At 40.7% G+C, this 27,851-nt stretch overlaps 1 protein-coding gene across 2 annotated transcripts in view; it reads right to left on the bottom strand.

Annotated features, from left to right (window-relative positions):
* Positions 1-1,459: 1,459 nt before the first annotated feature.
* SLFN11 (schlafen family member 11) overlaps positions 1,460-27,851 on the bottom strand; it is a 30,085-nt gene continuing 3,693 nt past the window's right edge. The window contains exons 2-6 of one of the 2 annotated variants that reach the window (XM_008997068.5): positions 17,736-17,895; positions 12,902-13,971; positions 10,377-10,505; positions 5,970-6,693; positions 1,460-5,773 (exon numbers count right to left, since the gene is read on the bottom strand). In XM_008997068.5, coding sequence (XP_008995316.2) covers positions 4,990-5,773; positions 5,970-6,693; positions 10,377-10,505; positions 12,902-13,952 — 2,688 coding nt within the window. In that variant the 5' untranslated portion in view covers positions 13,953-13,971; positions 17,736-17,895 and the 3' untranslated portion in view covers positions 1,460-4,989. The remainder of the gene's footprint in view (positions 5,774-5,969; positions 6,694-10,376; positions 10,506-12,901; positions 13,972-17,735; positions 17,896-27,851) is intronic. The other variant, XM_003732985.6, reaches the window with a different exon arrangement.

Genomic DNA, 27,851 nt, shown 5'->3' with positions numbered 1-27,851 from the left:
GGCAGGAGGATCACTTGAGCCCAGGAGTTCGAGGCTGTAATGAGCTATGATTGCACCACTGCATTCTAACCTGGGCAACGTAGTGAGATCTTATCTCTTTAAAAAATTTGAAAGTTAATGTTGATTAATCTTTTACTGGCTCATTTTGGCCCTCTCATGGAGTCACTGGCCTCTGTTTTTTCCTTTTCCCCCATTTAATCATTTATTTTACAGGACTATTTTTTTCAGTTTAATGACACACAAACTCTCAATTTTTTATTTAAAACCAAAATGCAGTAGATCTGGAAGCTAAACCTTTCACCATTCATATGGAAACAGAAATAAATATCAGCAATCCTCTTTGGTCTAAACAAAAGTTCATAAGTATCCATTTTAAAATATTGTTGCAAACATTATTAGTAGGGCAATAAATCATAAAGAGATACAACCAGTCAAATAGGCTTTTAAAGAATTACTCTCAAAGACATTGCAACAAATCCAAAGACCAGGGATCTTATAAGACTCACTTATTAGGAACAACATTCACAAAGATAGCTTTTTAATGCTGAGTTGTATCTGATTTAATGCAGTCAGAAAGCAGAAACATTTTTCTCCTTATTTTGCTGATCTGTCAGATTCCGATTAAGTTGGGAGAGCCTACAATTTCAAGGCTAGATAACTGGAATTCCGTGAGTAAACACAGAAAGACAGGAGAAAGGTGGAAAAGTTCAAAACTTAAAACATGGGGGAAAATCAGTAGAGTAGGATTACTAATAAGTAAAATATTGGGCATATAGACTTTTTTTTTAAGAGAGAAAAAAAGAAAAAGAAAAAAAGAATAAAAAAATAATGAAAGAGTGGAAGAAAGAGGGAGAGAGAACGGGAGTGTTGCTTTATTGCCCAGGCTAGAATGCAGTCTAAAAGTGGGTATTGAAAACCTCTTTTATGCCAATAATTGTGCTTAAAAATGGAGACAGGAAGGAATAAGAGAGGAAAATAACAAACAAGCAGCCAACTAATATTTCATTTAAACCTGTGAAATGCTATGCAATTACTGAGGAGTGATTTACTTCCAATTATGTAGTCACTTTTAGAGCAGGTATGATGTGGTACTGATAAGAATGTATGTCTTGTGCATTTGGGGTGGAGAGTTCTATAAATGTTTATTAAGCTTACTTGTTCCAGGTCTGAGTTCAAGTCCTGGATATCCGTGTTAATTTTCTGTCTCGTTGATCTGTCTAATGTTGACAATGTAATGTTAAAGTCTCCCACTATTATTGTGTGGGAGTCTAAGTCTCTTTATAAGTCATTCAGAACTTATGTATCTGGGTACTCCTGTATTGGGTGTGTATATATTTAGGATCATTAGCTCTTTTTGTTGCATTGATCCTTTTACCATGATGTAATGTCCTTCTTTGTCTCTTTTGATCTTTGTTGCTTTAAAGTCTATTTTTTCAGAGGCAAGAATTGCAACTCCTGCTTTTTCTTTATTTATTTATTGTTGCTCTTCATTTGGTTGGTAAATCTTCCTCCATCCCTTTGTTTTGAGTCTTTGTGTAAACTTGCATGTGAGATGGGTCTGGATGCAGCATACTGAGGGGTTTTGGCTTTTTATCCAATTTAGCTGTCTGTGTCTTTTGACTGGGGAATTTAGTCAATTTAAATTTAGAATTAATTATAATATATGTTAGTATAAAACTGCCATTTGATGCTAGCTGGCTGTTTTGCCCATTAGTTGATGTAAATTCTTCATTATGTTGATGCTCTTTACTTTTCGGTATATTTTTGGAAAGGCTAATACTGGTTGTTCCTTTCTATGTGTACTGCTTCTTTCAGAAGCTCTTGTAAAGCAGGCCTGGTGGTGATGAAATCTCTAAGTACTTGCTTGTTCACAAAAGATTTTTATTTTTCCTTCGCTTGTGAAGCTTAGTTTAGCTGGATATGAAATTCTGGGTTGAAAGTTCTTTTCTTTAAGGATGTTGAATATTGGCCCCCACTCTCTTCCAGCTTGTAGGGTTTCTGCTGAGAGATCTGCTGTGAGTCTGATAGGCTTCCCTTTGTGGGTAACCTGACCTTTCTCTCTGGCTGCCCTTAGCATTTTCTCCTTCATTTCAACCCTGGTGAATCTGATGATTATGTGCCTTGGGGTTACTCTTCTTGAGGAATATCTTTGTGGTGTTCTCTGTATTACCTGGAGTTGAATATTGTCCTGCCTTGGTGGTTGGGAAAGTTTTCCTGAATAATATCCTGAAGAGTATTTTCCAGCTTGGATTCATTCTCTTCATCACATTCAGGTACACCTATCATACATTAGGTCTTTTCACATAGTCCCATATTTTTTGGAGACTTGCTCATTCCTTTTTATCCTTTTTTCTCTAATCTTGTCTTCTCGTTTTATTTCATTGAGTTGGTCTTTGACCTCTGATATCCTTTCTTCTGCTTGATCAATTCGACTGTTGAAACTTGTGCATACTTCGCAAAGTTCTCGTGTTGTGTTTTTCAGGTCCATTAATTCACTTATATTCCTCTCTAAATTGTCTATTCTCGTTAGCATTTCATCAAACCTTTTTTCAAGGTTCTTAGTTTCTTTGCATTGGGTTAGAACATGTTCTTTTAGCTCACAGAAGTTTCTTATTATCCACCTTCTGAAGCCTGATTCTGACAATTCATCACACTCATTCTCCATCAGGCTTTGTTCCCTTGCTGATGAGGAGCTGCGATCCCCTGAAGGAGAAGAGGCATTCTGATTTTGGATGTTTTCAGCCGTTTTGCACTGGTTTCTTCCCATCTTTGTGGATTTATCCACCTGTCATCTTTGTAATTGCTGACTTTCAGATTGGGTCTCTGAGTGGAGGTCCGGCTTGTTGGTGGTGATGTTATTTCTGTTTGTTTTCCTTCAGTGGATGCCCCTCCCCCACAGAGCTGGACCTTCCTGGGTTCAGCTGTGCTTGCTGTGAAACTCCCAACCATCAGTGTTTCCAATTGCTGTTTTTTTGTGGGGGTGGAACCAGCCGAACCCAATCACCTGGCTCCCCGCCTTTGAGCCCCCTTTTTTTCTTTTCCTAATTGAACAGTCGATTCTCTCCCAGGTGCCCCAGTCACCCACCGAAAAGGTGCTGGGATCTATGCAATTTCCCGTGCGGCAACCGCACCAGCTGAAACAGTGGTGCTGAGATTCGTGGCGCTTTTCTGCCCAGGAATCTCCTGGTCTGGCTCCCAGCTTTAGTCGCCCTCCCAATCAGCTGAATGGGTGACTCTGCCTTCTCGGAGCTCCAAACACGAACTAAAAGGGCACCCAGTCTGACATACTCTGCACTGAGAACTGCCGCATTGGCAAAACAGATGCGCCAGCTAAAAGAGTCGCACTGGAGACCAGTGGGGCTCCTCTGCTGGGAATCTCCTGGTCCATAAGCAACAAAAATTCGTCTGGAAGTCTGGCGTCCACTCTCTCCCTGCACCTTCACTGGGAGCTGCAACCCTGAGCTGCTGCTAGACGGCCATCTTGGATCTCTCTCCTGGGCATATAGTCTCTTAATTTCCATTAGTTGTGCAAATATTTTGTTAGTATTTAGATTCGTGTTTTAGAATGTTTTGTAGAGACTGAAAAGCACATAAGTAATTGCATTAGCATTGTTAAGTATCAGTGTTTTTTTGTCTGACAAATAATCATACAGCTGTGTTCTCAGGCTGCAATAACAAAACACCAGAGACTGACAGGCTGAAAGAACAGAAATTTGTTTCTCACAGTCTGGAGGCTGGAATTCCAAGACAGAGGTACCAGCAGTGGGGCTTTCATTGTGAGGCTTCTTCTCTTGGCTTATAGGTGGCTGCCATTTCTCTGTGTTCTCCTATGCCCTCTTGTTTGCATACACAGGGAGGGAGGGAACAAGCTCTCTGGGGTCTCTCCCTATAAGAACACCAATCTTAGCAGATCAGAGACCCACCATGACTTCATGTAACCTTAATAACTTCCTTAGCAGCCCAGTTCCACACTGCAGGTTGGGGCTTCAAGATGGGAATGTAGGGGTGAGGGTGGGACATAAACATTCAGTCCATAACAATGGCTTACCAAACTATGAAAGCAAATAGAAAAAAATCACAGTTCAAGAATGACATAAAACTTAACTAGGTGTGTTACAGAGCAATGCATAGAACCAAGCTGAGAAGTTAAAACATGAACTCGTTGATTTCTAAAGACAATCTTCCCCAAGTTCGGTTCACCTTAGGGCTGATACACACCTTTAGAATCAGATTTTGGTCTCTAATATTATCTTCCACTGAAAGCCAGGGCAAACAGGTTTATGTTCATTTCATCTTGGCCTATAATTTCTCTTTAAAGTGATCATTAATGTTCACAATTAAGGCTCGGCCTGGGCCATTCTGAGAACAAGCTCTGGAGATCACAATTTTAAAGGATTAAATAATCATAACAGTATTCTTTGGTCTGACACAATTATCATCTGACAGTGATTGAATTATCTTGGGAATCTCCCAAGCCTTAAATGAATGCAGCAAAGACAAGTGTCACAAATTCAGGAAACAATAACTTCTGCTATGGCCAGTAAGCGCCTAGCAGACCATGCAGCAGAAAACAATTCTGAAAAATTTTTTAAGCAACAACCCACATGAAGTCACTTAAAAAAAGAAGTCCAGCCTTGGAAGAAGACAGGCCACAGGATCAGTTTCTTGTTTCTATAGCTTTTACCCAGAGTGCAAGACATAGGTCCACGCTGTGCAGGATAGCTTAAGTTCCTTTAGAAAACCACTGTTTTTCTGGCTGGAAGAATCAGGGGACAGAAAGGGGGTCAACCATAGCTGCTGGAAATAGTTGAAGAAGGAAGCCCTGAAAGAAGTGTCTGAGATGAGGGAGTTCCAAACTCTGTATGTCAGCTTCACCCAAGTCTCTAGCTGACTTGTGAACTAAAAAGAAAACGTTTCAGTCATTAGTGGATTGTCACCCACAGACATTACATGGCAATTGCCTCGTCTCATTTTGATTTGGAGTTCTTCTTAACAGTCTCCACACAGAAAAATATATAGGTGTTGTTTTGCCCTGGAAGCCAGACAGACCAGAATATTGTGTAAGATAAGTGAGTCAGCTGTCCTTGGATGAATCCCAAACACTATGTTCCTTTCCAGGCCTGAGAATCGCCGGACACTGTCCAACATGATGTGATCACTCAATATGTCACATGCATCACTGAGCTGCACAGCCCTTTTCTTCCTCAGTGCTTTCAAAAGTTCGTACTTATAGCGCTCCACTTCTCTTGCGGTGCTGACAAGCACAGCAACATCCTTAGGAGAATAGCCCCTTTCAAAGAAGCGCTTGCATTTGTTTGCCACATAGGTCACTATTTGCTCTACAGTAAAGTGTTTCTTAATTTTTAAGTTTCCCTGAACACCCTGGGACCATTCAGCTTCAAGAAGTACCTCAAGGGACCCAGGAGGGATGTTAAATGAAGGATTATTTCTAATTATTTGCATTTCTTTTTGTAAGTACTTGGCTATTGGATCTGCATTGCGAACTATTCTGGTCAGCTCTTCCCTTGGATACTGTTCTGAGAGAGGGGGAAGGCCACTGTGATCCAAGTGGCTGGTCTGAAAGTAGTCCAGAAAGATCCAGAGAATTCCTGGGTCATTCTTTGCTCTCTGCGTGATGGTTTTTGCCTTCCCATACCAGTCCCCATCTTCAGTGCGGAAATTCTGAGCTTCGTCAATGATGATGTGTTGAATGTGTTCAAAGTGATTTTTCAGGAATGTTTTCCGAGTCACTGCTTCGCAGATTTTTCTATTACTGTAAAAATTAAAATGACACATTCAGGTTTGTTCTAACTGAATAAAAGGAGAAAATGACTCGATCATGCTCCCCTGTACACGGTCTGTTGTCACAAATGATTTTGCCACTTAATTCTCAAGGAGCAAGGAAGCTTAGCAGAAAAAGTTAAACCTAGATTGAATAAAGCTTAGAGATATAAGATCCAACTGCTTACCTGATGAAGTTCCTCAGAGGCTGGTTCTCACAAACATAAAGAATTCTCTGTTCCTCACAGTGAAACACATTCCTGATCTTCTCCATGATCTTCATGGCCATGATGGTCTTCCCTGAGCCAGGTAAACCGTGGACAAACAATTCCCTGTTCTTGCGGAGGCTTTTGGAGAAGATCTCATACTGCTGGGCTGTGAGCAGATTTAAAACCTCACAGCCGAGCTGGTCACTCAAGAGAGACCTGAAGCCGAGCAAGACAATCACCAGGGACTGCAGCAGGGCTTCCATGTGCTGGGTGCCTGCAAGGCGATAGGACAGTGGGTAATGCATCGGAGACACTGCAGCCTCCAAGGCCTCTGTGCTGCTCTCAGGACTCAGACAGAGGACCTTGGCCCTGACACACACCTTCCCGGTGTAGCCCCCCACGTTCACCAGGTTCTGCTTCAAAGTAAAGGCGGTGTGAGTGCAGTAGTCCTGGCCCTCTGCATCCTGCTCCCTGAGAATGGTGTAGAGAATGGGGGTGCTGTTCTGTGCTATCAGCAGAGCATCACAGATGACTCCTGGCTTCTCCTGCAAGTTCAGGTCCATGGCCCAGCTTCTAGAGAAGATCAATATTCCTCGAAAGAAAGGTTGCATTTGCTCATTTATTAATTCCTCTAATCCTTCATGCTGTGAGGTCAGGTCCTTCCAGAGGGACTCTGGAGTATATTGCAAATGTCCTAGTGGGACTGTATGTGAAAAGAATGATAAATTAGGGGAAGAGGAATAATCCTATTGATTATGATGACTAATTATAATTAATTGATTAATTTGATGATGACTTACAGATGCTTCAAATATTCTTTTATAGGTATTATTATATTACAATCATAAAGGAAAAGAACCCTGGAATATCTGGTATACTTCAATCAAACCCATGTTTTTTTTTAAACTTACAACCTTGGAAAATTCCTTAGCCTAAGACTTTGTTGTCTGTTTTGTAAAACAAAACTAAGAATAGCACATTTCCCATGGGGGGAAAGAAATGAAATAACATAAAATGTTTGGCTCATTGTAGCTTCTTGAGAAGTGGTGGTTCTCTTCCCCTTTCTACTTTGAACATACCTGAATCTCAAAGTGGTCCACTGATGGGAATAGCAGGGGCCCCCCACCAGGAAGAAGGTACTCCTTGATACCATATTTGCAGAGAAGAGGGAGTCAGGTTAAAGCCTTTATTGGCAGGAAATTTCCTGCAGTCCTAGACTGGGAGATCCTTAAAGCTATCTCTCCCGAAGCAGAATTCTTGCATCACTTAAGAGATCAACATATGGCTCATCCCTATCACAAAAGTCTTCCCTTTGTCACAGGCAAATAAGAAATAATTATATGACATGAGAATATACTTGCATTGGAGGGTTATGCACTTATTTCAATTATCATGGGTTCCAAAGGGGGGAAAAATAATTGTCCTGTTGTGGTAGTGTTAGAGTACAAACCCAAATCAATATTTGTAGTGTAATTTCAAAAGAAATTACCCAGATTTTATTGGTAATTATGGTTCATTGTTGCTCATGTTTCTCATTTGTACCAGGTGTTCACACAACTTGATTATGCCTGCAACCTGGATGACAGTGAGTAGGAGATGGCATCTATTGTAAGACACACCCAGATTTTAGAGATGTTAAATATGGGGGAAACACACATCTTAGAATGGATAATTTGAGGATATGTTTAAAATGAAGCTTTGGAAACCAAAGGAATGTAAAATAAGAAAATACATCGTTCGTTGATTGTACCAGGAAATGTGAATGTTTCTCTGGTCTTCACAAATTTTCCAAGGAAGACAAATATGTCTTTCCATATTCATATGAGTGAATAAGGATTCAAAGAGGTCAAGTGAGAGCTGGGTGCAGTGCTATGGGCCTGTAGTTCCAGCTACTCGGGAGACTGAGGAAGGAGGATTGCTTGAGCTGGGGAATTTAAGGCTGCAGTGAGCTATGATTGCACCACTGCACTCCATCCTGGGTGACAGAGCAAGGTACTGTCTCAAGAAATAAAAAATAAAAGAGATCAAGTGACTTGCCCAATATCACACCACTAGGAAATGGCAGAGCCAGAGTCTGAACCCAAGTCTCTTGGACATCAGATCCTCTATTATTTCTGCCCTGCCCCGAAAGTCACAGACTACTCCTGCCTGATACATGGTAAAAGTCACTAAAACACTTGATGTTTATTTACCTCATCATTGCATAGGTCTTTTTTTTCTTTAATTGTATAATGGAACATGCTTCCAAAGGAAATTATGTGACGATAAGAAGTGTCTCTTTCATTTATTTGATATTCTACATAACAGTAATGACAAGGACCAGAATAGATGTTCAATTAATGCCACCACTCCAGGTACACTAGAGTAGTCACAGATTTAAGCAAGTGGCTTTCCCTCTCTGGGATTCCACAAAGAAGACAGCAGTGGATTCCTCAGCAAAGCCTACCATGGGAGCAAGGGATAAGAGTGAGTACAGAAAAGGCATTGACATTGGTCCTAAATTATTGTTTGTGCTACATGATTGTCCTAAACCCAAAAAACAAGAATAAATGCATAACCCATCTCTATTTTATTTTTTTGTTTTCCTTCTTGACCTAGATTATATTCTTTTCTCATATTTATAACTTCGACTCCTCTGGAAAATCTGGCAGGGATAGGCAGTTTTTTGGCTGCTCTCTGGTGTAGTTTATGACTAGTTTGACTAGAGAAAAGGTTTCCAATCTAAATGAGCCTAAAATCATGAGGGTGGTTTGATAAAAGTGCATATTACAAGTCCCTCTCCCCAGATATTCCAATTTGTTATGAGCGGACTAGGGACTCAGATGTGCGTCCTTTTATAAATGACCAGAGACACTGATGATCAGCCAGATTTGGTAACTACAAGACCAAACAGTCTTTTTTTAAATTGTACTTTAGGTTCTGGGGTACATGTGCAGATCATGCAGGATCGTTTCATAGGTACGTACATGGCAAGGTGGTTTGCTGCCTCCATCCCCCCATCACCTATATCTGGTACTTCTCCCCATGTTATCCCTCCCCACCCTCCCCACCCCCTGCTGTCCCTCCCCTGGCCCCCCACAACTGACCCCAGTGTGTGATGCTCCCCTCCCTGTGTCCACGTGTTATTGTTCAACACCCACCTATGAGTGAGAACATGTGGTGTTTTGTTTTCTGTTCTTGTGTCAGTTTGCTGAGAATGATGGTTTCCAGATTCATCCATGTCCCTACGAAGGATACGAACTCATTGTTTTTTATGGCTGCATAGTATTCCATGGTGTATATTTGCCACATTTTCTTTATCCAGTCTATCATTGATGGGACATTTGGGTTCCAAGTCTTTGCTATTGTAAACAGTGCCACAATGAACATACATGTGCATGTGTCTTTATAATAGAACTATTTATAATCCTTTGGGTATATACTCAGTAATAGAATTGCTGGGTCAAATGGTATTTCTAGTTCTAGGTTCTTGAGAAATTGCCACACTGTCTTCCACCATGGCTGAACTAATTTACCTCCCACCAACAGTGTAAAAGTGTTCCTATTTCTCCACATCCTCTCCAGCATCTGTTGTCTTCTGATTTTTTAATGATCACCATTCTAACTGGCATGAGATGGTATCTCAACGTGGTTTTGATTTGCATTTCTCTAATGACCAGTGAGGAAGAGCATTTTTTCATATGTTTGTTGGCCTCATATATGTCTTCTTTTGAAAAGTGTTTGTTCATATCCTTCACCCACTTTTGAATGGGTTTGTTTGTATTTTTTCTTATAAATCTGTTTCAGTTCTTTGTAGATTCCGGATATTAACCCTTTGTCTGATAGGTAGATTGCAAAAATGTTTTCCCATTCTGTTAGTTGCCAGTTCACTCTAATGATTGTTTCTTTTGCTCTGCAGAAGCTGTGGAGTTTGATTAGGTCCCATTTGTCTATTTTGGCCTTTGTTGCCAATGCTTTTGGTGTTTTAGTCATGAAGTCCTTGCCTATGCCTATGTCCTGAATGGTTTTGCCTAGGTTTTCTTCTAGGGTTTTTTATGATGTTATGTCTTATGTTTAGATCTTTAATCCATCTGGATTCATTTGAGCGTAAGGTGTCAGGAAGTGATCCAGTTTCTAGGAGTTCAAGGCTGCAGTGGACTATGCACATTGCTAGCCACTTTTCCCAACAATGTTCCTGGATTCTATGTGTGATACTGCTTAAGCCAGTGGGGTCAGTGAGGTTTCATTTCTAAACCACTTATCACCAATAGGATTGTAACATCATCACATCTTACATACGGGTGTGCAGAGCATACTTTCAGGATTTTACAAAATAAATATATAGTTTAATCTCCCTTTAGCCTAACATAGAAACTGGTTGGTGTTGAGTAGACAAACCATAATTACCTGAAAATAAGAGTTGCTGGAGTTCCTTTTTATGTTCCAGGCCTTTCTTGGAGTACACTGGTCTGCTAAGGGGAGGCCCACCAGATAGACTCAGCTGAGATTCAAAATCTTTGGGCAACTGTACAAGATCTTAAGAAAGAAAGAAAATTCCTGTTATTCTGACATGCTAGTTTATCTCCTCATGACTCAAAGAGGACTTATCAATAGGTAGAATATGTGACTTTCTAGACAGTGTGACTTGAGGAATAATATCAAAATAACTCCCCATTCACTCTGTCTATATAAGTGCCTTTACTGCCTATCAAGGTCACCAAAATCCACCACTGAAAAGCCATTATTTGGAAGTTTAAATGTATTTCTCTATTCATTATAAATCTTTGTTTGTACACCCTTATGATACCTAGCACATTCTTTTAGTACTCCTGTCTGTGCATGTATCTTCTTTTACATCCCCTCTCCAACAGCCCCCACCTCTCCTGAACCCAAGTCTCAACTCTGTCAAATATCATCTCATATCTGACTTGCAATTACTGTTACTCACACTTAAAAAATAGCTTAGGGCTTGGGCACAGTAGCTTATGCTTGTAGTCTCAGCTACTCAAGAGATCCCTTGAGCCCTGGAGTTCAAGGCTGCAGTGGACTATGATCACGCCACTGCACTGCAGCCTGGGTGCCATTCTGACACCTATGCTTATTCCTGAAGTTATAATGAGATACTGTACAAAATCAAAGGACATTATAGAGTGCATTGTTTAACTTTTTCATGTGCTTTGGAGATTGAGGTCAGCTTTATAACACTTCTTTCCAAATACCCATCCACTTTACTCAGAAGATGGTGTCCCAATTTTTATGTTCTTCTCTCTGTATTTCTCCAGACTTGGGGTATTCTCAGGTGTTACAGAGACACTGAGATAGCCCACTAGCCCGCCAAATTATAGCATGATGGGGTAAATATAGAAACATGTTTGGGAAGCAGTAGTGATGCAAGGAAAGAAATATTTAAAACTTAGGAGCAGAGGAGTAGAGCAGATTATAGCTGCTGGCATACAGCATAATGGGTACGTGATGATGAGTGGAAGAAACGGCAAATTATCAACAGAATAAACAGAGACATGGAATAATATGAAAGGTATTGAGGACAAACCCTGAATACATCCCTATCCCCGTGACCCTCATCACCCTGAAATACTTTCTGTTCTTTTGTTTTTGAGACAGGGTCTCACTCTCACCCATGCTGGAGTGCATTGGTGTACTCATGGCTCTCTGCAGCCTCAAACTCTGGGGCTCAAGTGATCCTCGCACCTCAGCCTCCCAAAGTGCTGGAATTATAGGTGTCAGCCACCATGCTCGTCCCTGAGCTACTTTCAAATTTTCCTGAGCTGCAAAATTAACAATGTCCTCAAGGATCAAGAGATAAACTACATCTTAATTTAGGCAGAGGTGATAACCCAGAAAGTGATAGCTATTATAAAGTGATAGCAAACTTCAATCCAAAGGGCTTTTATTTATTTATTTATATTTATTTTTGTTTTTGGGACAGAATTTTGCTCTATTGTCCAGGCTAGAGTGTAGTGGCACTATCTCGGCTCACTGCAACCTCCTCCTCCTAGGTTCAAGCGAGTTTCCTGCCTCAGTCCCCCAAGCAGCTGGGAGCACAGGTGCACACCATCATGCCCGACTAATTTTTATAGTTTTAGTAGAGACGAGGTTTCACCATGTTGGTCTTGAACTCCTGCTCAGGTGACCCGCCCACCTCAGGCTTTCAAAATGCTGGGATTAGAGGCGTGAGCCACTAAGCCCAGCCCAAAGAACTTTTAATTCTTCAAATAAGCAACCCCAGAAAGCAGTACTATGCTGGTGATGGTTTACTAAACAGGTCTAATTGAGAAGAGATCCCTCGTTCGTAGCCAACTGCCCGTTTCTGGGTTATAAATCTTCCTACCATGGACAATTTCAAGCTCCTAATGTGATCATCACTAAATACAGAGTTGGAAAGCAATGCACCACAGCACTCCATTTTATAATATTCCCACCACATAAATACAATAGATGTAAATAATCTCTCAAGCAAAGATAATAGCAAAATATAGCAAATAATTAGGAAGTGGTGAGTTTGAATTTATTACATTTGTTTCTGATATAATTTATTTAGGTGCAAGTATATGTAACCTAATTTTTAGTAATAGCTATGTTTCACAGCTAGCTCAAGAATTCCTGAAAATTTAATAATTGATCCTAAAGCCAGTAAGAGTCATTCCAGTACATCACTGCAAAGGTGGCCATTCTCAAATAATTTTCTGTTCAGTTACTGAGGTAAAAAGTTGTCACTTGTAAGACATGTGAGTTAGGTTTCTAATCACCCAACAAAATTTTCTCATGTATGAAAAGTAGGATACTTGGGGATTCAAAATAAAGTGTTCAGTGGATATAAGATGGCCAAAGTCATAGGCAGCAAAGGAAAATTTAACATGGGAGGTGCCAAGGATGTAGAAAGGACAGGGAAGGAGGGGCTTTCTCCCTCTTACCTGGATCTGTGTCTGTCATCATCCCTACCCATTTCTCGGTTGTCAGGCTGCAGACATGCTTATCCTTCACTATCCATGACTTGGGAGCTTCTGAGAACACAGCACAGCAGAATGGCTTTACTCTGATCATACAAGCATAGCCATATAGCTTTCCCTGAGCTAACACATCCACAATTTTGAGTGTGAAGGTTATCCGGCATTGGGGTTGTGTGCAAAAATGCACACAAGGTAATTTGCATATTGCATTTTCTATTTTCCATCTCAAAGAGAGAGGGTCAACATTTTTTTTTGCACATCCCAGGACTTTCCTACTCTCATCCACTCCAATAAAAAGATATCCTCCCCTGGTGTTTGCAAATGCAGGGATGTATTCTGGAATTAGGTTTTTTACATATTCTTGGATGTGTTTTGTAGAGAACTGTTTAAACTCTACTAATTGAGACTCAGGAAAAGGCAGGATTTCACCATATTCAAGATAGTCTTTTTGGAAAACTGCGTCAGCAGGATCCGTGTTAGGGAGCTCTTGGTGTATAACCTTGTGAACTTTGTGACAAGGTCCTTCTTCCAAGATTTTTGCATTCTTTTTCTTGGTCTTGAGGAAATAGAATGCTTCTCTTGAATCCATGGCAAGCACAGAGGTTTCAGATCTACAGTATAATGAAGAAGTGAGGCTGCAAAGGCGGGGCTTGACAGAGCCATCTTCAGGGAAAGGGTCACTGCTCCAAGATTTAACAAAAATGTAAAAACAATTTCCTTCTTGCTTGGTCTCAAAAAAAGCCTGCAAATCTGAGGACTGAATAAGGTCTCTCAAAGATGTTTCTAAATCCAGCCCCATCTCCACGGGATGCTCATCCTTCTTGGCCATCCGAATCACTCCTCCCCCTGAGTTTAATAAAGCACAGGCAGCCCGGAGAACTCTCTCCTTCTCTTGGCCTCTCTGAATTTTCTGCAGCTTTTTTCTGTTTTCTTCTCCAAGAGTCACTTCTCCTACATTAATGACCAGGTCTGGGTAAGATGGTTCCACTAGCAGGGAGCACTGGTTTGCCTCCATGTTGAACTCACAGCTGAAACTATCAGAAGAAATAGATTATTACATGCATGCAATTCATTTATTAAAAGGATATTTATTCTGTGTCTAATATGTGCTAAGAGAAGGCAATAGACTAGCAAGCAAGACAAGAGCAATCCCTTCTCTTTAGGAGGAGAATGGCTGGCAGAAAAGAGTGCTGATGAAATCAGTATTTAACATCATGTATGATATGGACTATAAGAGGAAAAATATGCTAACGGCGTATCTAAACTAATCTGGAGATTATGGTTCAACAAGACTTCCAAGGCAGAGGTAACATTTAATCAAGACCTAAAGAATGCATTGGAATTGTCCAGGTGAAGTTATCAGCATTGAAGAATGGAAGCAGTGGATCACATAAAGGGCATGTGTACTGTGGCATGAGATTATCTCAGTTTAGATTGTTGATGTTCCAATGAACATCAACTTTAGGGGATGAGTAAAAGAAGACAACATTGAAGAAAAGACTATAGAGAGGATTGATTGTGAAAAACCAGAGGTAGGAGAAAAAACAAGGGTATATGATATTAAGGAAGCCCAGAACAAAGTCACCTGCACATGAAGAGCTGAGGCTGCAAAGGCAGGGAGTGATAGAGCCAAGGTGTCTAATACTGCTGACAGGTACAGCTAGGTATTGACTGGAAAGTGTTATTTGGTTTAATAAAATTAAGATTATGGGTGACTTTGAAAAATACTGTTCAGAACCTGGGCAGTGGGCACCAGGAGGCAATAAACTAGGGGCTAAGGTCTTAGAGACTAGAGTTAACGGAGATGGCTTGAATTCCACTTGTCATTAAAAGTATTATAATATTAACCTAGATATTCAATCTTTCTAACTCTGTTCTCTTACCTATAAAACATGGTACATCCGCCTTAATATACCTGTTATGAGAATTAATTGAGAAAAATTTACAAAAAGGATTTAACACTATGCCTTGGTTCACAGGTGTTCAGTAAAGGAACCTATATTAATTGTCCTTTTCACAATGAGTCAAAGAATGAATGGGAGGTAAGGAAATAGTATCACCAAATATACACAACTTGTTCACTATATCAAGCTATAAAGGAGAGAGGTAAAAGAAATGTAGCAGGAGGAAAAGAAGTTAAAGTATTTTATTAAGATGGGAAAGGCCTGAAAATATTTAGATGGTAAGAAGCCAGTAAGGGAGTGAAAATTTAAAGATGTAGAAGGAAGCTGGGATGATTGACACAGTAAAGGCCCTGAAAAGAGAGGTAAGGAAGGAATATAATCCAGGATGCAGAAGAAGTTCAGGAGGAGGAGAAAAGGCGATAATGGGCATGGGTGAAGGTGGGCTTATCACTTTGTTGGGAGGAAGCTGAAAGAGTCCCCTTCTGATAGCTTCACTTTTCCGTTTGAGGTAGGAAATAAAGTCACCCCCTGAGACAGAGACACTTGGTATAAAAACAGGACAAAAGCATTTTGTGTACCTGAGATGGGGTCTCACTCTGTCGTCCAGGATAGAGTGCAGTCGCAGCTCACTGCTAACTCGGGCTCAAGCGATCCTCCCACCTCAACCTCCTGAGTAGTTGGGACTACAGGCGCACAGCCACTATGCCCCGCTAATTCTTTAAAAAAAAATTTTTTTTTTTTTTTTGTAGAGACGAGTGTCTCCCCATGTTACGCAGGCTGGTCTCAAAGTCCTCAAGCAATTCTCCTGCCTTGGTCTCCCAAAGCACCGAGGATTACAGGCGTGAGCCACAATGCCCAGCTGCCAAAAACATTTTATTTATTTATTTATTTTTAAAAGATGGGGTTTCACCATGATGGCCAGGCTGGTTTTGAACTCCTGACCTCAGGTGATCCACCCACCTTGGCCTCCCAAAGTGCTAGGATTACAGGCATGAGCCACCACACCCGGCCTGCCAAAAAAATTTTAATAATAGAATGGAGACAGTTTGAAACAGACATTATAATGAACAAGATAGATATTTGACACAGGAAACAATTTACAATGAAAGATTAATACAGCAGATAAAATAAAGTGTATCTTCAAGTATAAATATAGATAAACTCACAAAGCATGATGATAAATTTAAAAAGCAGGTTTGCAGAAAATAATATACAATAGCATTTAGATAAAATATTTTAAAAACTATAATAAATGTTTGTGTTTAGTAAAAGGAGAAAAACATAGTGAATAAAGATGCACGTTTTTTTTTTTACAAATAAGGTTACAAATAAGGATGGAAAAGAATGAGATTAGAAAACTAAGAAGCCTTTAACTGTATATACAATGCTGCAAGTTCAGAAGAAAAAGCACCTGAACCAAATACATCTCAGAGGTGGGTGGGACATAAATTTTTATTGTTTTCTTCTCTTTGCATCTGGAATTCTGAATTATTACAACTTTTTTTTTAAAAGCCATCCTCCAGGATTTTATCACGGAAGTCACTGAAACCTGGACTGTGCATTCTAAGACAAATAGGACAGACCTGGGGAAATGGTCAGACCTTGTATTGTGTTTTCAGCATTGAAAATAGCAAGTGACCAGAATCTGCCATGACAACAGGCTTTTAAAAAGACCCTTAAAAAGACACTGTCTTAACTGTGGTGTTGGCACCAGCCAGCTCTCTCTACATTTGCTAGCTTGCAGTTTTCTAAGACTGAGTAAACTTCTTATTTTTAGAAGTGGAGGTCTGGTTTGTAACTTTCCTTGTATTTAATTGGGTAAAAGTATTTTCCACAAACCACCATCTATTTTGTGAACTTTCTTAGTCATCTTTAATTTGGTAAATTATGAACTGGTATAAATTTGTACAGTTCGTGTGTAGTAATTGTAGCAAAGTTGTACAGATTTCTATATTTTGGATAAGAAATTTTTTTCTCTATATAATAAATTGTATCTTATCTTGGAATTTAAAAATGAAATTAAATAAAACAAACACAGTCAACAAATACTTCACATTATTATTTGAAAATTATTTTTAAAACAAAGAAAAAATTTAAAGGTCAATACAATCAACAAATACCTTGCATCATTATTGGGAAATTATTAAAACAAAATAAAATTTAAAACAATCAGTAAATTCAAAACCTATTTTGAAGTCATCAGGGATATATACAACATGTAGAAGCAGACTATCACGACCTTATTTTCCTTTCCTACAAAAATCCATCCTATACTAAAGGCTTGCAATTGCAAGTCTCAGTGGGTGCTAGTATCTCTGGACAGATAAGGTGGATGTTGATGCAGGTGACAGAAGGAATGAGATGACTGCGGTATGAAGACATTTAGAAAAAATTTGTTAGATAAAAGTGAAGGCTGGGCCGGCTTCAGTGGCTCCCGCCTGTAATCTCAGCACTTCGGGAGGCTAAGGCAGGCAGATCACTTGAGCCTAGGAGTTTGAGACCAGGCTGGGCAACACGGTGAAATCCTGTCTCCTCAAAATATACAAAAATTAGGCAGGTGTGGTGGTGCTCACTTGTGGTCCCAGCTACTCAGGAGGCTAAGGTGGGAGAATCGCCTGAGCCCTGGAGATGAGACCATGGTGAAAAAGATTGTGCCACTGCACTCCAGCCTGGAGGTCAAAGTAAGAACCTGTCTCAAAAAAAAAAAAAAAAAAAAAGGCTTAGGGAGCTCTATCCCTAGCTCTTTCCTTAGGATTAAAGGAATTATAATCAGCATCACTTGCACATTCTTTGTAAGGTAGAGATATTGTCTCATGTAAATCTGAAATCCCTAAATAAAACTAACTAAGTCAATAAGAAATTGAGAATTCAGAAAAGAAACTCAGGACACTTACCAAAGAACTTCAGAAATAAAAGCACCTGATTCTAGTAGGTTTACAGGATAACTTTCTCAAACTTTTCAGTGTAGCCAGAGTTGCCACCAACACAGTGAATTAGCACCACCTGTTATCTCTTTCCACCAAAATTAGTCCTGAAGGCTCTGTATACAGAAACCTATGTAGACAAACGTAGCAGAGTTCAAAGATTAAGACTCAGATTTCCTAGGTTCAAACCCAGCTCTGCCATTTATTAGCCATGCGGTTTCCATTTATTAGCTGTCCCCATTTCTCCCCATGCCCCAGGATCTACTCCTGCAGGAGCCCTGATGGACCAGTAACTCTGACAGGGGCATGCAGGTACAGCCACCCCTAAGCAGGGGTGTGAGAGGGTGGCATCTGTGCATTTCTCCCCTGCCAGGGAGGCTTACCTAGTTTGCTAAGCAAACTCCATAAAAGGTGAAGACTTAGCCTGGGAAAACTTTGCAATGTCAAATTGTCTAGAAGTGCCTAACGTTCTGTATGCTTCTGGGTAGTTCTTAATTTTTTATTTTATTTTACTTCCCCTTTCCTTCCATCCTCCCAGCCATCTCCCCTAGATCACATGGGATTGGCTAGCCTCAGACAGAAACAGAACAGAAAGGGAAATGGAAGGGCAGAGTAAGATGGTGTAATAGAAGTCTCCACCCACCATCCCCCTTCTCCAGCAGTGTGCACATGGTGCAGAGAGATCTATGCGCTTGGGGGAGGGAGAGCACAGTGATTGTGAGACTTTGCATTGAACTCAGTGCTGCCCTGTTACAGTGAAAAGCAAAACCAGGCTGAATCTAGCTTATACCTGCCCATGGAGGCTGAATTTCAACCAGCCCTAGTGAGATGAAAATTGTCCATCCCAGCAGTTGAAACCTGAGTTCCAGCAACCCTCACCACCATAGAGGAAGTGCTATGGAGCTCTAAATAAACTTGAAAGGCATTCTAGGCCACAAGGACTGCAACTCCTAGGCAAATCCTTGTGCTGAGCAGTGCTCAGAGCCAGTAGACTTGCAGGGCACATGACTAACTGAGATACCAGCTGGGGCAACTAAGAGAGTGCTTGCATCACCCCTCCCCCAAACCCCGGCAGTGCAGCTCTCAGCTCCAAAAAGATCCCTTCCTTCTACTTAAGGAGAGAAGAGGGAAGAGTAAAGAGGACTTCTGTCTTGCATCTCCTTGGCCCCTGAATAATCAGCAGCAATATCCGGGTAATATGCCGTGGGTCTTGGGTGAGACTCTACTGGCTTCAGATGAGACTCAGCACAATCCCAGCTGTGGTGCCTACAGGCAGAAACTCCTTCTGCTTGAGAAAAGCAGAGGGAAAAGTATAGGGAACTTCACCTTGCAGCTTAGGTGCCAGCTTAGCCACAGGGGTTAGAGCACCAAGTAGGCTCTTGGACAGCATTTCTGGACCCAGCTGGGCCAGAGGGGAGTCCACTGCCCTGAAGAGTGAGTGCCAGACCTAGTGGCATTCACCAAAAGCTGACTAAAGAGCCCTTGAGCCTTAAGTGAACATCAGCAACAGCTAGCAGTACTCCCTGTGGACCCATAGTGGTCATGGCCACAGGGTGCTCTCCTCTGCCTGTGGTAAAAGGAGGAAAGAATGGGAAGGACTGTGTCTCATGATTTGAAGGCCAGCTCAGCCACAGTAGAATGAAACACCAGGAAGACTTCTAAGATTTTTTACTCCAGTCCCTGGCTCTTGGATAGCATCTGTGGACCCACCCAGGGTCTGGGGGAACTTGCCACTCTGAAAAAAAATAACACAGCTTGGCTGGCTTCACCATCTGTTGATTATTTGAAAAGATAAACAAAATTGACAAACCTTTAGCCAGGCTACTTAAGAAAAAAAGGAGAATACCCAAATAAATGAAATCAAAGATGAAAAAGGAGACAATACAACTGATATTGCAGAAATTCAAAGGATCATTAGTGACTACTACGAGCAACTGTATGCCTATAAATTGGAAAATCTAGAGGAAATAAATAAATTCTTAGACACATACAATGTACTAAGATTGAACCATGAAGAAATCCAAAACCTGAACAAACCAATAAGAAGTAATGAGAGGCCGGGCATGGTGGCTCATGCCTATAATCCCAACACTTTGGGAGGCCGAGGTGGGTGGATCACGAGGTCAAGAGATTGAGACCATCCTGGTCAACAAGGTAAATCCCCGTCTCTACTAAAAATACAAAAATTAGCTGGGCATGGTGGTGCACGCCTGTAGTCCCAGTTACTTGGGAGGCTGAGGCAGGAGAATTGCTTGAACCCAGAAGGCGGAGGTTGCAGTGAGCCGAGATTGTGCCATTGCACTCCAGTCTGGGTAACAACAGCGAAACTCCATCTCAAAAAAAAAAAAAAAAAAAAAGAAGTAATTAGAATGAAATGATAATAAAAAGTCTCCTAGCAAAGAAAAGCCTGGGACCCAATGGCTTCACCAGTGAATTCTACCAAACATTTAAAGAAGAACTGAAGCCAATTTACTCAAACTATTCCAAGAAATAAAGGAGGAGGGAATACTCCCAAACTCATTCTATGAGGCTAGTGTTACTGATACCAAAACCAAAGACACATCAAAGAAAGAAAAGTACAGGCCAGTATCTCAGCAAAATACTAGCAAACTGAATTCAACAATACATTAAAAAGGTCATTTATCACTGTTGGGAAAACTGGCTAGCCATATGCAGAAAGCTGAAACTGGATGCCTTCCTTACACCTTATACAAAAATTAACTCAAGATGAATTAAAGACTTAAATGTAAGTCCTAAAACCATAATAACTCTAGAAGAAAACCTAGGCAATACTATTCAGGACAAAGGCATGGACAAAGACTTCATGACGAAAACACCAAAAGCAATGGCAACAAAAGCCAAAATAGACAAATGAGATCTATTGAAACTAAACAGCTTCTGCACAGCAAAAGAAACCATCAACAGAGTAAAGAGGCAACCTACAGAATGGGAGAAAATTATTGCAGTCTACCCGTCTGACAAAGGGCTAATATCCAGAATCTACAAAGAACTTAAACAAATTTACAGGAAAAAAACAAACAACCCCATCAAAAAGTGGGCAAAGGGTATGAACAGACACTTCTCAAAAGGAGACATTTATGCAGCCAACAAACATATGAAAAAAGCTCATCATCACTGGTCATTAGAGAAATGCAAATTAAAACCACATTGAGATACCATCTCACACTAGTTAGAATGATGATCATTAAAGAATCAGGAGACAACAGATGCTGGAGGGGATGTAGAGAAATAGGAATGCTTTTACACTGTTGGTGGGAGTGTAAATTAGTTCAGCCATGGTGGAAGACAGTGTGACAATTCCTCAAGGACCTAGACCTAGAAATACCAGCATTTGACCCAGCAATCCCATTACTGGGTTTATATCCAAAGAATTATAAATTGTTCTGTTATAAAGACACATGCACATGTGTGTTTATTGTAGCACTGTTCATAATAGCAAAGACTTGGAATCAACACAAATGCCCATCAATGATAGATTAGATAAACAAAATGTGACACATATACACCATGGAATACTATGCAGCCACAAAAAAAGTTCATGTCCTTTGCAGGGCCATGAATGAAGGTGGAAACCATCATTCTCAGCAGACTAACACAAGAACAGAAAACCAAACACTGCATGTTCTCACTTATAAGTGGGAGTTGAACAATGAGAACATGTAGACACAGGGGGGGAACATCACACACCAGGCACTGTTGGGGGTTTGGGGGCTAGGAGAGGACTAGCATTAGGAGAAATACCTAATGTAGATAATGGTGTGATGGATGCAGCTAACCACTATGGCACATGTATACCTAAGTAACAACCCACATGTTCTGTACATGTACCCCAGAACTTAAGAGTATGATATAAATAAATAAATAATTAAAAAATTATTTATCATGACTAAATATTATTTGTCCCAGGGATGCAAAGATGATTCAACATATGCAAATCAATCAATTTGATACATCAAATCAACAGAATGAAGGACAAAAGCCATATATATGATCATTTCAACTGATGCTGAAAAAGCATTTGATAAAACTCATTATCCCTTCATGAAAAACTCCTCAGTAACTGAATATAGAAGAAACATACCACAACATAATAAAATCCACATATATCAGACCTACAGTTAGTAGCGTACTGAATGGGGAAAAGCTGAAAGCCTTTCCTTTAAGATCTGGAACAGTCTAAGGATGCTCACTTTTGCCATTGTTATTCAATATAGAAATCCTAGCTAGAGCAATTAGACAATAGGAAGAAATAAAGGTCATCTAAATTGGAAAGAAAGAAGTCAAATTATCCTTGTTGGCAGGTGATAAGATCTTATATTTGAAAAAACCTAAAGACTCCACCAGATAACTATTAAAACTGATAAACAGAGATTTCCAAGATGGCGCAGTAGAAACAACTGAGGATTGCAGTTCTCAGTAAAGGCGCAGAGGGTGAGTCCTAGCTGCATTTCCAGATGGATCTTTGTTGCCCACAGAACAGAGAAATTCCCAGGTGTAGGAGAGACATGGGACGCCAGTGCAGCCCTTTTGGCTTGTGCGGCCGTTTCGGCCTGCACCACAGTGGAGCGGCACCCCGCACAAAATGCACTGGTCTGGGTGCCCTGTTAAACCGGCAATTTGAGATTTGGGAGGGCAGATTAGCATATCCATCTGATTAAACGGGACTCAGACAGTGAGCCAGACCAGGAGATTCCAGGGAAGCGACATTTGAGCCAGTGCAGTGGGTCACTGCATGGGAAATCACACAGATCCTGGTGCCCTATCAGCAAGCGACTGAAACACCTGGGAGAGAGTCAACCGTTCAACCTAAAAAAAAAAAAAAAGAGAAAAAGGGCTCTGAGGCAGGGAGAAAGGTGATCAGGCTCGGTGGGTCCCACCCCCACAGGGACAAAATAAACAGCGATTCGAAATGCTCGGGGTTGAGAGTTTCACTGCGGGCACAGCTGAATCCAGGACGGTGCAGCTAGGTGGGGGAGGGGCGTCCGCCACTACCTAGGCATTCCGCCCCTACTGAGGTACACTCCCATTGCTGACGCAGCCTGCTGTTGCTGAGGCAACCTGCAATAACAGAGAGACTCCACCAACAGGGCGGAGCCCATGACAGTAAGGCGGCACCCATGGCAACAGGGCGGCACCGGTGGCAGCAGGGTGGACCCTCGGCAGGCAAATAGTGACTAGACTTCCTCCTAGCTGGGCAGGACAGTGCAATGGATACTCATAAAGAAAGCCCTAACTCCCCGAGACAGAGCATCTGAAAAAATAAAAAAGGGGTTTTATAAGTTCTGCTGCAGCAGACCCAAACGCACCTGCCTAACAGCCCTGAATGAACAATGGAGCTCACAGCTCAGCACTTGAGCTCCTATAAAGTACAGTCCGTCTCCTCAAGCGGCTCCCTGACCCCTGTATATCCAAAGAGTCACCTCAAAAAGGACTGATCAGACTGACATTTGGCGGGCATCATTCTGGGACAAAGATAGCAGAAGAAGAAACTGGTAGCATCCCTCACTGTTCTGCAGCTGCTACAGGTGTACCCCAGAGAAGCAGGGCCTGGAGTGGACCTCAGCAGTCATACAGCAGAGGGGCTAGACTGTTAGAAGGAAAACTAATTAACAGAAATACTTCATCACCAACATTCTGGGTGTCCACTCAGAGACCCAATTGAAAAGTCAGCAACTACTCAGATGACAGGTGGATAAATCCAGAAAGATGGGAAGAAACCAGCGCAAAAAGGAGGAAAACACCAGAAACCAAAACACCTCGCCTCCTACAAAGGACCAAAACTCCTTACCAGCAAGGGAACAAAGCTGGATGGAGAATGAGTGTGACGAAATGATGGAATCAGACTTCAGAAGGCGGATAATGAGAAACTTCCATGAGCTAAAAGAACATGTTCTAAATCAATGCAAAGAAACTAAGAACCTTGAAAAAAGATTCGAGGAAATGATAACAAGAATGGACAACTTAGAGAGAAATATGAATGAATTGAAGGAGCTGAAAAACACAACACGAGAACTTCGCAAAGCATGCACAAGTTTCAACAGCCAAATTGACCAAGCAGGAGAAAGAATATCAGAAGTCGAAGATCAACTCAATGGAATAAAACGAGAAACCAAGATTAGAGAAAAAAGCGCAAAAAGGAATGAACAAAGTCTCCAAGAAATGTGGGACTATGTGAAGAGACCTAACCTACGTTTGATAGGTGTACCAGAATGTGATGAAGAGAATGAATCCAAGCTGGAAAATACTCTTCAGGATGTTATCCAGGAAAATTTCCCCAACCTAGCAAGGCAGGACAATATTCAAGTCCAGAAAATACAGAGAACACCACAAAGATATTCCGCAAGAAGAGCAACCCCAAGGCACATAATCATCAGATTCACCAGGGTTGAAATGAAGGAGAAATTACCAAGGGCAGCCAGAGAGAAAGGTCGGGTCATCCACAAAGGTAAGCCTGTCAGACTCACAGCAGATCTCTCAGCAGAAACTCTACAAGCCAGAAGAGAGTGGGGGCCAATATTCAACATCCTTAAAGAAAAAAACTTTCAACCCAGAATTTCATATCCAGCCAAACTGAGCTTCATAAGTGAAGGAAAAATAAAATCCTTTGCAAACAAGCAAGTACTCAGAGATATTGTCACCACCAGGCCTGCTCTACAAGAGCTCCTGAAAGAGGCATTATACATAGAAAGGAACAACCAGTACCAGCCATTCCAAAAACATACCAAACGCTAAAGAGCATCAACAAAATGAAGAATCTGCATCAACTAATGGGCAAAACAGCCAGCTAGCATCAAAATGGCAGTATCAAATTCACACATAACAATATTAACCCTAAATGTAAATGGGCTAAATGCACCAATCAAAAGACACAGACTGGCAAATTGGATAAAAAACCAAAACCCATCAGTGTGCTGTATCCAGGAAACCCAACTCACATGCAAGGATACACAAAGGCTTAAAATAAAGGGATGGAGGAAGATTTACCAAGCAAATGGAGAGCAAAAAAAAGCAGGAGTCGCAATTCTCATCTCTGATAAAATAGACTTTAAAGCAACAAAGATCAAAAGAGACAAAGAAGGTCATTACATAATGGTAAAAGGATCGATACAACAAGAAGAGCTAACGATCCTAAATATATATGGACCCAATACAGGAGCACCCAGATATATAAGGCAAGTTCTTAACGACTTACAAAGAGACTTAGACTCCCACACAATAATAGTGGGAGACTTTAACACTCCATTGTCAATATTAGACAGATCAACCAGACAGAAAATTAACAAGGATATCCAGGGCTTGAACTCAGACCTGGAACAAGCAAACCTGATAGACATTTACAGAACTCTCCACCCCAGATCCACAGAATATACATTCTTCTCAGCACCACATCACACCTACTCTAAAATTGACCACATAATTGGAAGTAAAGCACTCCTCAGCAAATGCAAAACAACTGAAATCATAACAAACAGTCTCTCAGACCATAGTGCAATCAAGTTAGAACTCAGAATTCAGAAACTAACTCAGTACCGCACAGCTTCATGGAAACTGAACAACTGGCTCTTGAATGTTGATTGGATAAACAATGAAATGAAGGCAGAAATAAAGAAGTTCTTTGAAACCAATGAGAACGAAGACACCACATACCAGAATCTCTGGGACACATTTAAAGCAGTCTCCAGAGGAAAATATATAGCAATAAGTGCCCACATGAGAAGAGTGGAGAGATCCAAAATTGACACCTTATCATCAAAATTGAAAGAGCTAGAGGAGCAAGATAAAAAAAAACTCAAAACCTAGCAGAAGACAAGAAATAACTAAGATCAGAGCAGAACTGAAGGAGATAGAGACACAAAAACCCTTCAAAAAATCAATAAATCCAAGAGCTGGTTTTTTGAAAAGGTCAACAAAATAGACAGACCACTAGCCAGACTGGTAAAAAAAGAAAAGAAAGAACAACCAAATAGATGCAATAAAAAACGATAAAGAGGAAATCACCACAGATTCCACAGAAATTAAAACCATCATCAGAGAATACTACAAACAACTCTATGCACATAAACTAGTAAACCTGGAAGAAATGGATAAATTCCTGAACACTTGTGTGCTCCCAAGCCTAAACCAGGAGGAAGCCAAAACTATGAATAGACCAATAACAAGGTCTGAAATCCAGGCAGCAATTAAGAGCCTACCACACAAAAAAAGCCCAGGTCCGGATGGGTTCACAGCCTAATTCTACCAGACACACAAAGAGGAGCTGTTACCATTCCTTCTGAAACTATTCCAAATAATCCAAAAAGAGGGAATCATTCCCAAATCATTTTATGAGTCCAACATCATCCTGATACCAAAACCCGGCAGAGACTCAACAAGAAAAGAAAACTTCAGGCCAATATCCATGATGAACATAGATGCAAAAATCTTCAATAAAATACTGGCAAACCGATTGCACAGCATATCAAAAAGCTTATCCATCATGATCAAGTAGGATTCATCCTGCGGATGCAAGGCTGGTTTAACATACACAAGTCTATAAACTTAATTGACCACATAAACAGAACCAAAAACAAAAACCACATGATTATCTCAATTGACGCAGAGAAGGCATTTGACAAAATTCAACAGCCCTTTATGCTAAAAACCCTCAATAAACTCGGTATGGATGGAACGTATCTCAAAATAATAAAAGCTATTTATGACAAACCAACAGCCAATATCATACTTAATGGGCAAAAACTGGAAGCATTCCCTTTGAAATCTGGCACTAGACAAGGATGCTCTCTCTCACCACTCTTATTCAATATAGTACTGGAAGTTCTAGCCAGAGCAATCAGGTAAGAAAAAGAAATAAAGGGTATTCAAATAGGAAAGGTGGAAGCCAAATTGTCTCTATTTGCAGATGACATGATGGTATACCTAGAAGACCCCATTGCCTCAACTCCTGAAACTGATAAGCAACTTCAGCAAAGTCTCAGGATAAAAAATCAATGTGCAAAAATCACAAGCATTCCTATACACCAATAACAGACTTAAAGAGAGCCAAATCAAGAACGAACTGCCATTCACAATTGCTACAAAAAGAATAAAATACCTAGGAATACAACTTACAAGGAACGTAAGGGACCTCTTCAAGGAAAACTACAAACCACTGCTCAACGAAATAAGAGAGGACACAAAAAGAGGGAGAAACATTCCATGTTCATGGTTAGGAAGAATTAATATCATGAAAATGGCTATACTGCCCAAAGTAATTTACAGAATCAATGCTATTCCCATCAAGCTACCATTGAATTTCTTCACAGAACTGGAAAAAACCACCATGAACTTCATATGGAACCAAAAGAGAGCCTGCATAGCCAAGTCAATTCTAAGCAAAAAGAACACAGCAGGAGGCATCACATTACTGGACTTCAAACTATACTCCAAGGATACAGTAATCAAAACAGCATGGTACTGGTACCAAAACAGAGATATAGACCAATGGAACAGAACAGAGGCATTGGAGGCAACACAACATATCTACAACCATACAATCTTTGATAAACCTGACAAAAACAAGCCATGGGGAAAGGACTCCCTGTTTAATAAATGGTGTTGGGAAAACTGGCTAGCCATGTGCAGAAAGCAGAAACTGGACCCCTTCCTGACACCTTACACTAAAATTAACTCCCGATGGATTAAAGACTTAAACATAATACCCAGCACCATAAAAACCCTAGAAGAAAATCTAGGCAAAACCATTCAGAACATAGGCGTAGGCAAGGACTTCATGACTAAAACACCAAAAGCCAAAATAGACAAATTTTGACCTAATCAAACTCCACAGCTTCTGCACGGCAAAAGAAACAGGTCACTAGAGTGAATCAGCAACCAACAGAATGGGAAAAAATTTTTGCAGTTTACCCATCTGACAGAATTTACAAAGAACTCAAACAGATTAACGGGAAAAAAACAAACGAGCCCATTCAAAAATGGGCAAAGGATATGAACAGACACTTTACAAAAGAAGACATACATGAGACCAACAAACATATGAAAAAATGCTCATCATCACTGGTCATTAGA

Source organism: Callithrix jacchus, chromosome 5 (genome assembly GCF_049354715.1).
Source record: "Callithrix jacchus isolate 240 chromosome 5, calJac240_pri, whole genome shotgun sequence".
NCBI classification, from domain to species: Eukaryota; Metazoa; Chordata; class Mammalia; order Primates; family Cebidae; genus Callithrix; species Callithrix jacchus.
The sequence above is the reverse complement of the archived record's forward strand: the minus strand, read 5'-3'. Positions and strand labels throughout refer to the sequence as shown.